Source organism: Manacus candei, unplaced genomic scaffold, assembly GCF_025592945.1.
Source record: "Manacus candei isolate 608988 ecotype Guabito, Panama unplaced genomic scaffold, ASM2559294v1 h1tg000076l, whole genome shotgun sequence".
NCBI lineage: Eukaryota > Metazoa > Chordata > Aves > Passeriformes > Pipridae > Manacus > Manacus candei.
Window position 1 is genome coordinate 9,349,495 of NW_026138124.1, and position 17,654 is coordinate 9,367,148.

Below are 17,654 nucleotides of genomic sequence, written 5' to 3' on the forward strand. Positions count from 1 at the left end.
CCAGCAAGGGCTGTGCAATTATTCAGGTGCCCTGTGGCACTTGCTTTTTACACGGAGCAGACATTTCTGGTGGTGCTGCACAGCAGGTGAAGCACAACCCGGAGCGACAGTCGGTGGCGGATTATTGGATATTATGTCTGAAAAAATTAGATGCCACACCGGGAGATGAGTGTTTGGCCTGTGAGTTTCACACCCTGAGAGCTGTGCAGTTTAATATTTTATTGGGCTGTTGGTTTAAATACCCTGAGCTTACAGCATCAGGAAAAGAAACGAAAAAATCTATTATTGTTTCTCACTTCTTGAGCTCTGCCTTGTCAAAGTGCTGCGAGCTGAATTGTTGTGTCTGGTTAACACATGCTCCCATTTCCCTTGTAATTAACACTTTCTGCTTGCATATTTTCCCTCCCATTTAAGTAGGAACTGCATTGAAAATGAGTTTTCACAGTCAAGAGGTTTTGCACTCTGTGAGTGATGGAGTCCAAAGAGTAAATAACAATTACAGCCAACATGTCTTTTTCCTCAGAGCTTTGAATGACAGGCTAAGAAAGGATGGGAAACAACAGTTGTGAATTGGGAACAACATCCATAAACAACATTATTTTTAAGAAGAAAGTGTGTCTTGCCCAGTTTTTTTTGACATTAATGTTGTTCTGAACTGTTGCAGCCTGCAGAGTTCCTGGTCCCTTTGGCATGTCTGAGAGGGTCACTGCTGATGTGGTGGAGATGTGACTTCTTCATGTGTGAAAAACACCATATATGAGATAAAATATACTTGAAAGGGCATATTTAGGGAGCATGTTCTGCATCAGCAATGCAACAGCATACACGAGAATCTGAATGTTAAATGCATTGAAAGGAATACTTGGGCTGATTTAAATTCAGGGAAATTCTTTTTCCTTGGGAAGTCAGTAACCAACTGGTTTAGTTCTAACTGGGTAACCAAGCTTCTTGGTGAGACCACTTAATTAGTGAGACAGTGGACTCTAAAGAGTATTCCTGGCATTTGGATTCAGTTCACAGCTCAGTAATGGATTCTTTTTAGCAAAAATGCTTTGAAACAAATAACTTGCACTGTGTTACACTGAAAACTTTGTTTTCAGGTTTTTCCTCCTATTTTTGATTGTGAGGTGAGAAGTTATTTTCCTGAGGTTGAGAAAGGCTGAAAAGCCTGTTCTTATCTTTTCCTACATTTTATTTTAGGGGGATAGAAGGGAAGAAGAGAGATATTGTCTACTTTGATGAAATGCTGGGTTATTTATTTATATATGACTGGGTTATTTATTTATTTACTTTGTATTGTCTAAGACATGGTGAAAGTATAGGAAGGATTTACTGTTGAGGAAAGAAATGGTCCAAGTAACCCAAGTTCAGAGTTAGTTCTGGTGGTGTTAAGAGAAGAATGAAAGCCCAGAGCTGTTCCTTTCCCCTCTGGAGTTGGTTCCCCAGGACAGGCCCCTGCCCTGACCCCATTTGCTGTGGGAGCATCATGGCTGAGGTTGGCCTTGTGCCCAGGATTCCACTGGAATCCCTTTGGATCACTTTTCCCAGGTGCTGCTTCACTGCTGATGTGCCACTAACACCACCTTGGATTTTTTTTCTGGAAAAAAGAGGTCAAAGATGAGTGAACTTGACTTTTAGCCCGTGAAGGGCAGCAGTGAGATGCTGCTTCCTTCAGGGACACTTCATCATTTGGGCTTTTATTCCAGGCCAGGATCTGAACAACCCTTTGAAAAGGAATTTTTTTTCTGGAGAGCTTTTCCTGGCATGAAGGATTGCTCTCTCCCTGGAATGAGGAGGTGTAATGATAGCCTAGGGTGGATGTACAAGCAGCTCCTGGAACACACAAACCTCTTGTCTTGGTTAATTTTAAAACCACAAAGAAACCCTGTTTTGAACCAGGTTCTTCCTAAACAGCTGCAAACACTTCAAAGGCCTCTCCAGGTTGGGTGGGGGGAAAACATGTTGAGTTTTTTGGGCAAAGATTTCTATTAAAAAAAAAAAAGCAGCTTCTTTAACTGCAGGAGCAACATATTCCCCGTGTTATTGTGGAGTCTTTGGCGTGCAAAACATTTCATTTTTCATTACTGTTGTCGCCGGTCACATCCTCCATTATTTAAAGGGGCTTCCTGAAAAATTGATGGCCTGTTGGTACCACAGAGACCTCCCGTGGGCTGCAGTGTTGGTTGGTGGCACAGGAGCACAGTTCAGTGCTTCACTTTGTCATCTCCCTGCAGAAAAATCCCACCAGAGAACTCCCCTGTGCTGGCCCCGGGTGGAGTGATGCATAAACTGTGCCTTGGAAAATGAGGATGAATTATTCACCTTTGATTGGGCTGCAGTGTGCACATGGTGATCAGAACCTTGTTCATAAGACAGGGGTTTTTCACCATGTTCAGGGTTTAGTTTAATTATGGAGTTGCACAGCAGCTTTATCTATTTTTTTTTCCTTCTTTTTTTTTTATTTCCCCCTCACTGTGTGGGCTAACACAGATTTCACCTGCATTTCCCAGCATATGTGGGAAATCAGAGACAATCCAAATGTGAGAGATGCTGTGGCATCTCAGCACCCTGCTCAGTCCTAAATATTTGCTTTTATTTCCTGTTTGGTTAGAATTTTCCAGGAGAAAATCAGCACAGTGCTTCTTGGGGGGGGCAATTTCAAACTATGACATCGACTTAAAAAGCCACTTTTGCCACACAGGTTCTTGCAAATCACACTGAAAGTTTTATTGTTCTGACTCATTTTCTGGTGAGAAGAAAGGATGAGAGAGATCTCAGGGAACAGTCTCTTGGAATAGCACATGGGGTAGTGAAAATAAAAGCCAAATTAGCTAAAAGGAGACTGATTTTAAAAACCTGAACTTGCCCAGTCCTGATTCCAAAATTAAAAATAAAAGTTCTGAAGAAAGATCTCAGAGCCTTTTCCTAACAGGTGGTCTGTCCCGTGGAGTGTCCTCAACACATCTCCTGGGAAAAAGCTGCCCTCCATTGGGAATCTCAGTCACTACTCTACAAGGAAAAGGCTCTGAGATCTTTCTTCATAGCTCTGTAAATGGAAAATATCAGATAAAGGTGTGACATGAGGTCCCTTTGCAGCTCCCTCGGTTCCATCTCTGGATAGCTGAAGGCTTTCCAATAAAATGTGAATTTTCTTATGGAAGAGAAGAACCTGCTGAGCATTCTCTCCAACCTCAGCAATTTTATTGGGTTTTTTAACTTTGGAATCTGGACTGGGCAAGTTCAGGTTTTTAAAATCACTCTCCTTTTAGCTAATTTGGCTTTTATTTTCTGCACTTGCTTAGATTTTTGCTGTAGATGATGGTAAGAGTTAACAGTTAAATACTCATTAGAAAATCTTCCTCATCAGCTGATAAGGGCTGGAAAACATGAGGGATGTGTGTTTTCCCCTGGAAGTTGGACTGACCTGAACATACATTTTGGGCTCATTCCTCCACAAGATCTCCTTTTATTTCAGGCCTTTTCTGTGTTCTTTCCACATTAAAATTCCTCTCTGTATTACCTGGTCTTCATATTCCTTAAACACAGGACTCCAACTCCCTAAAGGTATTATGTTCCCTGTGTTCTTTAATTACTACATTTACAATTTACAGAAAAAATGTTGAATAATTTATTTTTGTCTTCACTGTTTTCTGTTTTACTGTTGTGGAGCATTTCATTCCAGAGGCTCTGGGACACTTTGGGAAAGGAAATCAGGCAGAAATTCCCCCAGAGTTGGTGCTCTGGAAACCAGGCTGGGTCAGAACACTGATAATAAATAGTTGGGAAATGTGCTGTACAAAACAGGTGTAGCCTCTCCTTGATAAGAATAACATCTCTGTGTGGCCTTTTGCCATTAAAATGGTGCATTAAATCAGTTTACTTTTGGCACATAAAGAAAAGATTACCTGTGAGTGGGTATTTATATGGACACTTGATATTCCTCTCCAGTTTCCCATTAACAGTGGAAATTTAATGCTTTATTTTGAAAGTTAATTTGGCTTCAAAAATGAACTGTTTTGGCAGAGATATTTTCATGTTCTCTTTCAATGGAATGTGTTTGAATTAGAAATGGAATTTAAAACTTAAAGTACTCCTTTTTTTGCTGAACAGATACACGAGTATTTTGCATCAGCTTAGTCATTCAAATGAGTGAATTTTAAATACCTCCTTTTCTTGTGTTGGATCCCTCTCACAAACCTGAGGAGGGGCTGTGAATCAGTCCATTGCTTAACCTTTCATGAAAATCTAATTGAGTGAGAACAAGGGCTTAAATAATTCAAGGGCCTCAGTTATTCTTGGCTGGGTAGTCCCAGCCCAGAGCAGTGCAAATGTCTGGGTGTCAAGCAAAATTCAGGCTTTTTTCTTTCTTTTTTTTTTTGGTGAGGAATATGGTTAAAATGACCTTTAGAAATAAAGTGTAAGGCTTGATTAGGAAGGAAAAAAAAAAGGGGAAATGTAAATTATTTCTGCCAATTTGGGAAATGACTCGTGGCCCAGAGGTGCTCGTTCTGTCAGTGCTTCTGAAAGGGTGGAATGTTTTTGGTGATGTTGATAAATGTGATTGGGTTTCGTTCCTTGCTTTTCATCCCTGTGACCTTTTACTCTTGTTAAGGGACATTGTGCTTTTTACAGTGTGATTTTTAATAGTTCTAGAGTGCTGTTCCAAATTTATTTGAAAGATTTGGCTAATGGACATTAGATTTTATTGCTTAGTTAGCCCAAATATTTTCCCTCCTATTTTTGGAAGGAAACTCAGCTTTTTCCTTTCATAGCAATCCTTCCAGGCAGTTTTTCCTTGTCCCTTCATTCTTTTATTCCCATTTTTTTCCTCTGTTTACTTTCTCCCTTCTGTTGTTTCCTTTCTGTTCACTTTAAACCTCGAAAGACTTTTTTTTTTTTTGTAATTTCTGTGGTTTGGGTTTGTTTGATTGGGTTTTTTTAACTAAAGGTGGAAATGGAATAAATTAGTGCTAAATAACTAGGGTTAAGTTAGTGCTAATAAATAAATATTGGCTTTGTAAAGTCCTGTTTTTCCCAAAGTGAGGAGTTCCAATAGTCCTGGAGCTCAGGTATCTGTAGGATTCCAGGTCACTTCATACCAAGGCTTGGCAAAGCTTTTAGTTCAGAGAACTGTCAAATAACTTCTGCTAATTCTGTGCTTTTCCAAACCATCTTAGTCCTTGAAGAAGTTCATTTAATAGGAGCCTGTAATTCCAAAAAAATGGGTGAAGTCTGGCCAGATCAACTCCCCAGGGTTCCTTTGAAATAACCTGAATTTAAGGCCACTGTGTTTAATCAGCATACCAAGTGCATTTGTTTAATGACTGAATATATTTTAGGATTATCACTAACACAGAGACAGTTTCATCCTCTCCTAATAGAAGCAGAACATTCACCCAGGGAATTCTCCCTCATCCTGAGCAGGCTGGAGCTTTGAGACCGAGGGGAGAGGGGCTTGGAACAAAAAGTTCCAGCTGGAAGCTCCCAGCTGACTCAGCAAATCTCCTCCTGGAAGCTCATGAAAGGTAATGCAATACCTGTGGAATTAGAGCCATTAGGAAAACATCTGTGCCCTGAGCTCCTCGGGATTACTGGAGTGGAAAATGTGATGTCCTCCAGCCCCACGGCTCCCAGGCACAGGAGGGCCTGGCAGAGTCTGCAGGGCTTTGGGATTTTAACTTGAATTTTACTGAGAGGAGGCAGCTGATGCAGATACAGGTCGAGCTGATATAAAACAACCTGTCCTTGGTTTTTTGCAGAGAGCCCAAACGATGGGAAACACTTTGTAGTGAGACAAGAAAACTGTGTTTCTTCTTGCCAGTGTCTCTGAGTTCCAAGGTTTTCAGAGAGTTAAAAAAAAAAGCCTCTTCTTTGTTTGGTTTTGACACCTGTTGTTTTTCTGTCAAGATACAAACACTGCATGGAAGCAAAAACATTTGCTGAAATGTTTTGGTTTGCTAAAATGTTTGGTCTCTGCACTCCTCGGCCTCCTTCTCTGCTCTGATAAGATAAAAGCTCTTGCTGAGGGCTGAGCTACTCTGTCCTGAAGCAAAACAGAGTTGAGGAGATCAGTGGAGGAGGAGGAGGAGAGCAAAGATACAGAAATTAATGTCTTGTGATACTGAAGGTGTAACTGTGCACTGTGTGTGCCTGGATACCTTTAAAACTATGGATTGCCTTGTTAGCCACTCATTTATACAATAACTGAACAAAAGGCATTTCAGGGTGAACAAAACTTCCACAAATATCTTGTAACCCTTTAAAAATCTACCATTATACACTCAAAATCTACCATTATACACTCAAAATCTACCATTATACACTGTTGGGTGATGACCCTGTTTTGTGCCACTGCCTCCCTTTTAGTCCCACGTGGAGCAGATTCCTGAGCCAGGTTCTGCTGGAGGGGCTCCAGTGCCCATCCTGTCCCTCAGCTGGGGCTGGCCCTGGATTCCTCTTTTCCATCCCTGAAGTTTTGTGCTGCCTGTGGAACTTCTGCCTGACCCTTCAGACACGTTTCCAGCCCGCTGGAGACACAACTTGGGTTTGGAGCAGTGCTTATTCACAAAGAAAATTCTGGGAGCAAACACAGCAAGAGCTGCTTGGGAAAAGGCTTTTAGATCACTGGTGCTCCCTGGGGGATCTCTGACTTTTTGCACTAACCGTGGTGCCAATACTCTGATTTTTATTAAGGAAAACCTAATGGCTGCTCCCTTGCTCTGCTCAACTACCTGAATATTTGAATAACAAGGAGAAGTGGAACTTCATATCATCACATAGAAACAGGATGAAAAACCAGCCAAGTTTGGAGGAGTGGGTTTTTTAGAGTATAATGGTAGATTTTTAAAGGGTTACAAGATACTTGTGGAAGTTTTGTTCACTTTAAAATCCTTTTTGTTCAGTTATTGTATAAATGAGTGGCTAACGAGGCAACACATCATTTTAAAGGTATCCAGGCACACACAGTGCAACTGTAACTGATAATTAGCATCAATAGTTAATAGCTGTTAAACTAACCAATAAAGCCAGAGTTATTTTACTCTGCTGTCAGGCACTGCTTGGGTCATTATCTGTTATATTCTGTATTTCTATGGAATGTCTTTTCATATTTTCAAGGTTTTTGTTGCCTCCCCAAGCACTTTAGATGGAGGGATTGTTTCTGTAATACCTTTTCCTCTGCTGGCAAGGTGTAATCCATTCATTAAGTGACTCAGCCTGGGAATATTTAAGGAATATTTTGTGTGAAGAAATTCAGTGGCAGGTGCACAATGGCAAAAGATGGTGGGAGAACACCTTCCCCCCCCTCCCAAACTTCAGGAATACTTCCAAAACTGCTTCCATAGGGGAATGCTGACATAGATGGATGGCAAATCTAAATCCTGAGCTCCTGGTTTTTCTGGATGGTGGCTCACAGGTGTCTTTAAACTGCAGCAAGGAATTAAAGGGAAAAGCTATCCAAGTAAACATCCTTCAGTGCCTGGGAAGATGACAGATTCTTTCTAACAAGATTTTCTGCTCTCCTGGAGGAAGACCATTTGTTAATAAACCATTGGAGAATCCATTTTTAAGGGATTTAATAAAATATACACAGCCTGCCTTCCACTGCAGGAACTATTATTCCCTTGGGTAGAAGAAGTGACTGGCTGGGGGCATTAATGGTTGCTTCCTGTGATTCCTGGCATTATATCTTGCTCCCATTTGCACTTTTTCAACCCAAAGTGAAATAATTTTTTATGAGAAACCCGCACTTGGTTCCTGGCTCGGCTGAGGCGTGTGTGTGTTCTATATTTTATTTATTTGTATTCAGTCAGGTCCATCATTCCTGTTGTTTTAGTGCCTGTCCATACCATGGGCACTATGTGTTTGTGGATACTTTCCTGCCTTCAAGAAAGTTTCCCTCCCCAGCAAACCCCATTAATGGAAGAGGTGATAGCTGGTGTGTGAATTAAATGAACTGCTCCGTCCTTGCCAAAGATTTCCATGAATAATTCACTTATTTCCATCAAAAATGGGAGATTTTCTGTTGGGATGCTCGTGTCAATTAAACCAACCTGAACCTACCATGGTCTGAGAGATCCTTGCCTGGAGGGGCTGGGTGACCCATGGAAGAGAAAAGATGTTTCCCTAAGAATTTGGAGGAAGGTTTTCTCCTGCCATCTTTGCAGCTATGAACAGAAGTTATAATTCTTTGAAATATGAGAGAAATGGAGGGGTTTTTGTGAGGAATCTTCCCCTTTCAGAGACTGTCAGTGGATTTTTGGTTCCCTTAAATTAAGCAACAGTTTTTCTGCCAAGAACACAGGGGTGTGTTTGTGAGAAATACCTGTGGATTGCAGTGGGTGTGATGACTAAAGAGGAGAAAATCAGGGATGAGGGACCCTTAGAAGTCAAAGCAGGGATAGTTTTGTGTCTGGAAATGTAGAATTCAGTTCCACCCAGACATCTCCTGTCTACCTCCTCTTCCTGGGCTCCTTCTGCATCCATGGCAGGCAGTGCCAGGAGTGGGTTTAACATGGATTGCTGAGTGGGGGCACCAGTTTCACAGAGGGAAGAATGAAATCTGGGAAGCTGATAATGTCCCAAATGGATGTACTTAGAGCCATAATACGTTTGATTTCTTTCTTTACCAGAATTCTCTCCGTGTCACATCCAAGAACTGAGGCCACAGTGGCAGCCTGGGCTGGAAGATGGACAGTCATTGCTCTGTCATAGGATTACAAGCTGTTATACAAAAAGAGATTACAGGCAGGATCTGCCAGGAAATGACAGAGCTGGTGGAGAAGGGGACAAACAGGAGGAGAGACACGTTTAGCAGAGATGATTTATTCTGCAGTTCCATTCTGGGTGTAGGAAACTGTTCCCACTGCTCAGCACTTACTCCTGCTGTGCTTGCTGGGGGTGTCACATCAGGAGTAAAGCAGGTGTAGTTCCCTGAGCAGAGGCTGGAACAAAGCCAGGGAAATGCAGCAATAACATAGTTTTTGTCCCCTCATGTTCCTCAAAAGGAACCAACCCAAATACTCAATGTCAGGGAGTGAGTTCGGGTCTTTAATGCTGAGGAGGTGAAATATGGGAAGGGTCTTGTCACCAGTGTCCTGTAAATTTGCAAATGTTCTCTCTTTAAACCCAAATATGACAACAATTAGTTACAGTTACTTCTGCTTTACTGTAGCACTTAAACCGTGTGTTTGGTGATGGGACAGACTAATCTTGTAACAGTTTAACCATTCCAAATCCCAAGATCTTGGCTGGAGTGCACTGGAAAGGCAAGTGGGCTGGAATTAAGGGATGATGTGGCTTTTTTCATTTTGAAGAATGAACTGGGGCAAGTGCAGGTTTCAGATGGAGAGGTTCAATTAAATGTGGAGCAAGCTCATTTGCCTGCCAGATTTGAGTATGTTCTGGTTTGGAGTGAAATGTGCACAGTTCAGAACTTCAAGAAGCAGAGGAGGCTGTTGGTAAATCCTACATCAATATTTCCTCACTGTGTAAATTTTAAAATGTTGAAGTGTTCTGGAAATTTAAGATATAAGGAGTTGTTTCAAAGTAATTTAGAATTTGTTTCCAGCTTTCCTTCTGGATCTCTTACTTGGTAATCAGAAAAACAGGTGATTTCCCTTTTTCTGTGGTTGACATTCCCCTGCTTTGAGGAATACCAGGAGATGCTCTTTAGTGTCCATTCTTACAGATTTAGAGAGTTTTGCCTTGATAACAAAAATCTGCATCATTTCTAATTAGCAAAATGAGTGGCCCCCATGTTTGCCAAGTGCTGCATGGCTGAGTTTGGTGCATGGCAGGGCAACTTGCATTTACAAATACAAAAACTGGATAGTGTGGCTTCACTAAAACAAGGGGCTTTATTGGAACAGTGGAAGTGATTGATGTGGATTTTTGTGTTTGTTTTCAGATGCTGGACAAGCTGAAGGATCGCTGGATTCACACTGGCTTGTGGAAGAACCTGGAGCTGGTGAAGACAGTGATTGCAGAGCCTCAGGGAGGGGCAAAGAGTGACTTTGATGAGCTGCTGAACATCTACTATGATGCCATAAAGTGTAAAGGGGAAAAAGGTACATTCTTCAGACATACAAATAACTGATACTCTGCAAGTTTAAAGAATAAGGGGATTCTGTAAGTGCTTAACAATTAGAAACAGCTAAGGATAAGTACTTATATGGACTTCAGTTTAGTAAGTTATTATAAATAAGGAGGAGTATTTATGTTCACTGCTATTTTTATTGTGGCATGAGGATATTGGGGATATAGGGAAGTACAGGCTGATGTATAATCCCAGTGAGGTGGGTAAAGGTGTGCAGGTGTTGCCAGGGGTACAGAGTGACTTCTCAAAGAATCACTTACAGTACATTGTATAGCTGGGATTTAAATCAATCAGTCTTACATTAATTAACCTTAAATTCCAGCCACTGTAGGATTTTTTCTCAAAGTACTTCAATGTTAGTATAAAGAATAACAGCGTGGAAAAAATGGAGTGCAAAATTCAAGGTTTAACATATAAAATTTTGTTGGAGATACACATTGTTCTTGCATAATGAATAACCACTCTATTATATAGTGTAAAAGCACTCTATTATACAGTGTAAAATTATTTTGCTAGTTGACAGTCAAAATTATTGATCAAGGGGGAATTAATCCTGTCCCTCTAAGAAATATCTGCTTTTACATCCGCTCACCTTTCCCAGGCTGATACACACAGAGTGTTACACTATACTGGGTGTAGCTGTATAAAAGATTTTGGTGAAACTTCCTTCTGATAGTCCTTTTCTCCCTGGGAATGGTTGCAGATGGAGCTCTGCTCATTGCTGTGTGCAGGGGCAAGGTCAGTGAGGGGCTGGACTTCTGTGACGAGAACGCCCGGGCCGTGGTGACCATCGGGATCCCCTTCCCCAACGTGAGAGACCTGCAGGTGGGGTATCAATTCACACCTGTGCTCTGTTTCTAGATCACATTTAAACCACCAAATATGCATAAAATATTTTTTCTCTTTGTTTACCCTTGAACTTCTCTCAGTGCCATTTGAATTCTTTGAGTTACCTCAGTACAGGTAAGAGGTTGAACAGCACTCGTTTCTGTCATCCCAAATAAACACCCATCATGGAGGTGTCAGTCTTTGACATGGCCAGTGAAGGCTGTTGAATTGTTAAAATGCTCCTTAACTTCCTGCCCTGCCAAGCAGCTGAACATATTTCCATCTGCACTTGCCTGTTTTTGTGCTCTGAAACGTGTGTTGTTTGTATAGAAATGAAGGTACTGCCTGACTTCCTGTGGTGGGGTGTTTGGTTGGGAAGGTCTGGGATAAATGCTGGGAAAATACTGCTTTAATTAAGGCAGATTAGTTCAGAAAAGAGGCTGAAAGATAATAGTTATATTGTAAAATAATAACATAATGCAGCAGTGTATGTCACACCCTAGGTCATTATTAATTGTAACATGTCACCTCTCTAATCCCTGTTGCCTTTAGTGGAACTTTAGTTAACTTTAGTGTAACTATGTGTCCCACTTACACAGAGAGGGGAATTGCAAACCTTTTCCAAGCTTGTGCAGCTTTATTAGCTTGCAGTTTTGAGGCATGAATTTATGACAGGACATAAACTCTTCCTGGACGCTGAGGACGGTACGGTTTGGAAAATTCAAGCCTCGTGTAACTTTAGGCAAAAACTTGTAAGTGCCTTCTAAAAATAGTATTTTTGAAAGGCCTCCAGTGAAATAAATTTGTGACTGTTTGTATTTGTCAGTAGGTGGTGAAAGCAGCATCCTGTTGCACTGCTGTGTAATTGCCCAACATCAACACTTCCTTCCTTTGGGCTCCACAGGGTGATGGACAGATGATGTTCCATTAGAGTAGGCACTTCATGGGCAAAGCCAGGCATTCAGAAAGGGAAAGAAAGCCAAGGAATATGGAAAAGTGTTTTTCTAGGCTTTGTATTTACTGAAAAAGAACATTTATTACTGGCTAGTTTGCAACACCACTGCTTTTCAGTGGTCTGTGCAAGCCACATGTCACCCAGCTGCTGACGGGGTGGTCACAGCCACTGTCACTGCTCCAGCTCCTGTTCCTTCCAGAGCTTTTGGGGACTATTTTGTGAAGCCAAGAAACAAAGTGAAGTATCACAGAATAAATAAATACCAGGAGCAGCTGGATTCTGGTTATGAGTGGTGCCAAATCAAACAAGAAAATCATAGGTTTGCACTTGAAAGCCCAAACAGCCTCAGCTTTGGTTTGAGAGATGTGTTCTGAGCTTAAGGGAACAACCAAAGGGCTCTTTGTTGTCTGCAGTGGTGCCTAATTCCAGCCTTGCTGGGAAAAACCCACATCCTATAAGGAGCAGTAGGGTTGTGTTAGTGGTGGCTGCCCAGTGCAACACCCTTCCAGTGTTTGCATAATTCCTTGGAGCACTTACTCAGCCACAACAGTTTTTGTCTTGCTAAAATATAATACACTGAGCTGTGGTATAAAAACACTGACATTCAAAGAATACTCAGCACTCTTTCTAGAATTAGAAATTCCTGTGTTTTAGGAGCATATGCTGGCATATTTTAGAAATCCTTGGTCTGTAGCATGGCTGAAACTTTACAATTAATTCCAAATGATTTCCTGAAAGTCAGTGCTTTTGGTTTCTAAATGATACAAAATTAGTTTGAAAAGAATATGCCAAGGGTGAATTATCTTCACAGTGGATTATGTTCCTTAAGATCAAAATGCTGTATTTGATTTTACCTTGAGTTCAACCAAATATTTCATAGAACAGAATCACAGGCAGTACAGCCCATTTCTGGTAACTGCATTTTAAAAATCAGCATTGTGTTGAATTGTTGGTTTTAATTAGACTGAAGAAAACCTCTGAATTTTTCAGTAGGGACAGAAAGAGTCACTGCCAAATTGCAAGCACTGAAGGTTTGAGTGTGTGCATTTAGAGCTGGGAGTGCACAAAGCCCTGCAGTGATCAATTCTGGATGAGAGAAGGGCAGGCACTGGGCTCTCAGCATCACATTTGCTGCTCCTTTAGCAGAATGCTCAGGGAAATAGTTTTTATTGGAAATGTGTCTTTAAATTGAACAGTGTTTTTTTTTAGTTGAGGCTTTGGGTTTATCAGATACCCCCAAAAATTCTGGATTAATGCACATTTCTTTTCCCAGCTGAGTTGCATGAAGGATGGAGTGAAGGAATGAGATTCACCTATCCACTGAATAAGATGAATTAGTAGTTTTGTAGAAACAGGAGCATAGATACAAAAGGAATTTGGAAGATTAAACATCTTTTCAGCTCAGAAAGGAGTCGAATTTCCCAAATGAAACAGTGGAAGTTTATAGAATTGCTACAGCATTTGCTGTTATGAGGTAGTTGGTTGGTGTTTCTTTAGATTTTGTCTGCTCACCAGAAAACTGGCTGAGCTCTGGAATGGTTTGGGAGGGCCTTGGGTTTTCAACAGGCATCAGGTTCAAACCCCAGTGCCCCAGGCCAGGTTGGACTGTCCCAGAACTGTGAACACAGGTCCAGGTGTTGCTCCCCCACAGCAAGAGGTGCTCAGGAGAGGGACCAAAGAGGAACCTGATAAGGTGATTTATAATGACATCCCTTTAAAAATAGGAAATGCAAGTGATTAACAATTCCTTTGGAATATGCAGGAATTAGATACTTCTGGGATTGGTTTAAATCATTAAAATTACTCAGCTTCTACATGAAGAAACACTTGAATGTCTGCTTTTTGGGTTAGCAAAAGTCCTCTTAAGCCTCAATTCCATAACCCTTTACTCTGCCCAGAGCTCTGACTTGTGTGAGTAATCCCTTTAATACTTGTAGGACTGTGCACAACCAGAAGGGGTTGGAGAATGGGACCTTTGGAGACCAATATTTTATGTTGGCAGTTTGATGTTGGCTCATCTCCACTAATGTGACTTGTCTGTGATCAACCTGCTTTCTAAATATGTTTTATGGTTTGTAACTTGACTGAATACCAGTGAACTGTAATATTAGAGACCATAAATAACGTGGCAGAAAGAGATGTGTAATCCCACAGACATGTTATCTGATGCTGACATACTGTTAATTAACTTGGGTTATGGATTTTAAAGTGTTGCATTTTGGATCCAGACATCAGTCTTGGGCAAGAAACTCATTGTCAAGTGTGATGTATAATATCCAAATTTAGTTTCTTTCCATATGTTTGTGCTAAATATGTGCCACAAGCCCTGGGATTAAATGGATTCTTTAAGGATCTATAGGCTTTTATAACTCTCAGTATTTTCTGTAGAGGCTTTAAAGAGAATAATTTAATTTCACTTCAGCATTTCAGGCATTAGATTTTCACAAAAAGAAGAGTCTAAAGCACTTTGTCAGTGTTGGGGAGAAAGAAATGATTAAGGCTCAGAACTGTACTTGACAATAAACAAAACTGATGTAAGAAAGAGGCCAAAACCCCTAATTCTGTGTTATTAAAACAGTTTCATATTGCTGGAGAATCAGGTTGCTAAAGCAAAATAATATAAAAGAAATGTTCAAGTATTGCTTGAAGCTGTGGTGCTCTCAATGGTAGGGTTTGGCTCGAGGAAAGCAGGAAAATTTATTTCTGAGCCAAAAAAGACTTCTTTGGCTGTGACCAGGATTTCCTCTGCCCACCTCTGGGACCTGAAACTGGAGGTAGGAAAATCTGATTTTGGAGCCAAGTGTGACTTGTTTAGTTCAAGTCATGATTTACTGTTCTTACCTTGGGGAGCTGAAAGCCAAGAACTCGCTGGGAAATGTGGATAATGGGCAGCTCTGCAGTGCAGGCTCTGAGCTCCCTTTCCCAGGGAGCTTTTCTGCACTTCCACCTCTCCACATGCTTTTGATCCTGGTGCAGGAGAGTGTGTTAATCATGGAACAGCCAGGGCAACCTTCCCAAAATACAGAGGGAAGTGCAAAAGAGTCAAAACTCTTTGACATCAGTAGATGTGCAAGGAAAAGAAACTTGCTGAGTGCAGTGACAGTGCTCAGTTTGCATCATGAGGAGGATTTCCCATGGCTGCTCCAGGGGGAATATTTGCTTTATTGTTTCCAGCAACAGGAGGGAACACATCACTTCAATTACAGTTTTCAGGGTTAGATGTAACCTGATGATACAAACATTTTGCAGCTCTGGCTGAAATTTCTTCCTCCTTTCTCCAGGGCTCAACAAGCTGAGGTATTTCTATCATTTCAGAATAATGGCATTTTGCCAAATATTGAACCTAATTTCTAGTCCTTGTGGCAGATTTAAACCTATGTGCTTTTTTTTCCCATTGAAAGGAGAAACAATCATGTGCTACGTAAGTGGTTGCTGAAATGATTAATTTCCTGTTTACTATATTCTAGGAAAAAAACAGATTTCTAAGAAAATTATTGTTATCTGAGATGCTTAGCCAGAGTTGAGAAACAACCCTTGCACTGTATGAATTTCATCTTAGCTTTGCATCACTTAAAAACATATTTTCACTTCTTAATAAAAAAATATGGGCAAACTGGTAGAGAAAATGGCATTTAATGGGCAGGTCACTGTTGTGTTTATCTTTAGTTCGGTTTGAAAATACCCTGTGAAGTTAAGAATATTTTTAGAGATAGAAGAGTTCTACTTTCTTCTTCATTCCAGTCCTGTGTAAAAAAAATGATGAGTAAATATATTCTTCTCCACAAATAAGAATGATTGTAAAAACTCAAAGCCATCCCCACGCTTCTTACATCCAACAGAAATTGTGTTAATTAAGGAACAAATGGATTTGTGGGAGCAGCTGGAAAATCCTGTGGAATCCAGCGGGACCCTGTGAGCTCAGGTGATGTGGCAGAGCAGGGGGTGGCATTTGGGGTGTCAGTGCCTTGGCACAGCTCACCCAGATCAGCCCTGAGCACACCCAGCAGTGAAACCTTTGGAGAACCAACCCAGCAAATCAGAACTGCCCCTGTCGCGGTTCCTAATTCACCTTCCCGCTCCATCAGAACATTCCCAGGGGATTTTCCCGTGTTTCTCTTGTCCTTGGCAAGCAGGGGGTGACCTTTCAGTCTCTCCCTTGCTGTCAGAGCCTGTGCAGAGCTGTCCAGGTGAAGCTCCTGCCGTGGGGATCCGTGGGGATCCGACACTCCCGCGGCCCCTCCGCAGCAGCAGGGCCTGGGTTGGACCTCGAGGGAACCTGCTGGATATTTTTCACTTCTACTCCACTGCAGATGGATGGAATTCTCCCTTTGGAGCGGAGTTTTGGTTGTGTTGGATTTGTTGGTGGTCCCTACAAGGCCGAGCAGAGTGTTGGGGCCCGGGCTGGATGTGCTGCGAGGGTTGTCATCCCACAGAACCTGTGCCTGGGAGGTGCCAGTGCTGGAGCTGACAATCCTGGGAGTGCTCACTGCTCCAGCATCCCGTGAGCTTCCCAGCTCTCCAGCACTGGGATTGGGAGTGAGAATCCTGGGGCAGCACTTGGTCATTCAATCCCTCAGGGACAGAGCTCTGCACAGAGCAAAGGTGCTGCTCTGCTGCCCCAGGACATGTCTGTTGGGTTGTTTGGCTTTGCTTTTTTGGGGTCACAGCTCATATTTAACCTTTTGGGTTATGGGCAAACAAACCAGCAGCATTTTCCCATATATATAATTTCTGATTTGCCACTTTTGTGACTTTTTTTTATTTCTTTCAGTAACTTCTTCTAGTTTGATTATATCTTCATTCCCCTTGCACTGATGCCCAGTATCATTCCACAGCCCCTGTTTACATGCAACAGTCTGTAAGATATAACAAGATAATCCAGATCTGCAGAGATGATGTTTCCTTATTTTATTCAGTGTTATCTGAGGAAGGCAAATTTTTTAAGTGCACATGGAAATTTTCAGGCAGAAAGGGTCACCTGAACTATTTCTGTGTATCAGAACATCTTGTTGATAATTGAGCAGTGCAAAGTATTGATCGTGTCTCATTCACAGTTTGGGGGTTTTGTTGTTGCTTTTTAAGGAAATGCTGCATTTATATGTGAAAATAAGTATGTTATATTTGTCTAGTGACCATATTTAGGTATATGAGGTGGTTAGAATGGCCTTAATAAATTATAGTAATATACAGAATCTAGTTTGGTAGAATATAGCTAATAAACCTTTCTTATTTCATATTGTTTATGTATTAACAGTGCACTTGGAGCTTTTAAAGATAAAATCCTGCCATAATATCTTTCTCCTCTGGGCTGGTAAATTGAGACATTGTGCTCAGAGACAGCTTTGAGTGGCTCTGCTGAAGGGTGAGGATGTTTGAAGCCTGTTCTGGGACTCACCCAGGCCTTTACATTTGCATTATTTGCCTTAAATCTCCCAGTTGTTCCTGCTTTTGAAGTCAACTGGGGAAAGTTAAATACTGCCCTGTTTAATGCTGCTTCTACTTGAGAATTTTCAGATGTGAAAGAAAAGAAGTGAGTTTTCATGTCTTTAACTTTCCTGCACTTACAGACTTTTATGGTTCCTTGGCACTGGTCAGGAGGAAAGTAGATGGCAAGTGTGTTCCTGGAGAATTCTAATTATTGCTGTTTCAGGTGGAAGGGAGACTCTAAGTGGACACATGAGGTTTTTGGGGCGGGAGATTTGCTTAAAAAACATTTTTATGTCTTTTTTTGGGGGGGTGGAAGTGGGGAGTGACCACCTGGTGTTTTTTCTGCCT

General features: G+C 41.4%; 1 protein-coding gene across 2 annotated transcripts in view; it reads left to right on the top strand.

The window, feature by feature from the left end:
• The window catches only part of BRIP1 (BRCA1 interacting helicase 1), a 95,679-nt gene that overhangs the window by 22,728 nt on the left and 55,297 nt on the right, over positions 1–17,654 (top strand). For both annotated transcript variants that reach the window (XM_051809815.1, XM_051809816.1), the window contains exons 16-17: positions 9,908–10,067; positions 10,800–10,921. In XM_051809815.1, the coding sequence (XP_051665775.1) occupies positions 9,908–10,067; positions 10,800–10,921 (282 nt within the window). The remainder of the gene's footprint in view (positions 1–9,907; positions 10,068–10,799; positions 10,922–17,654) is intronic.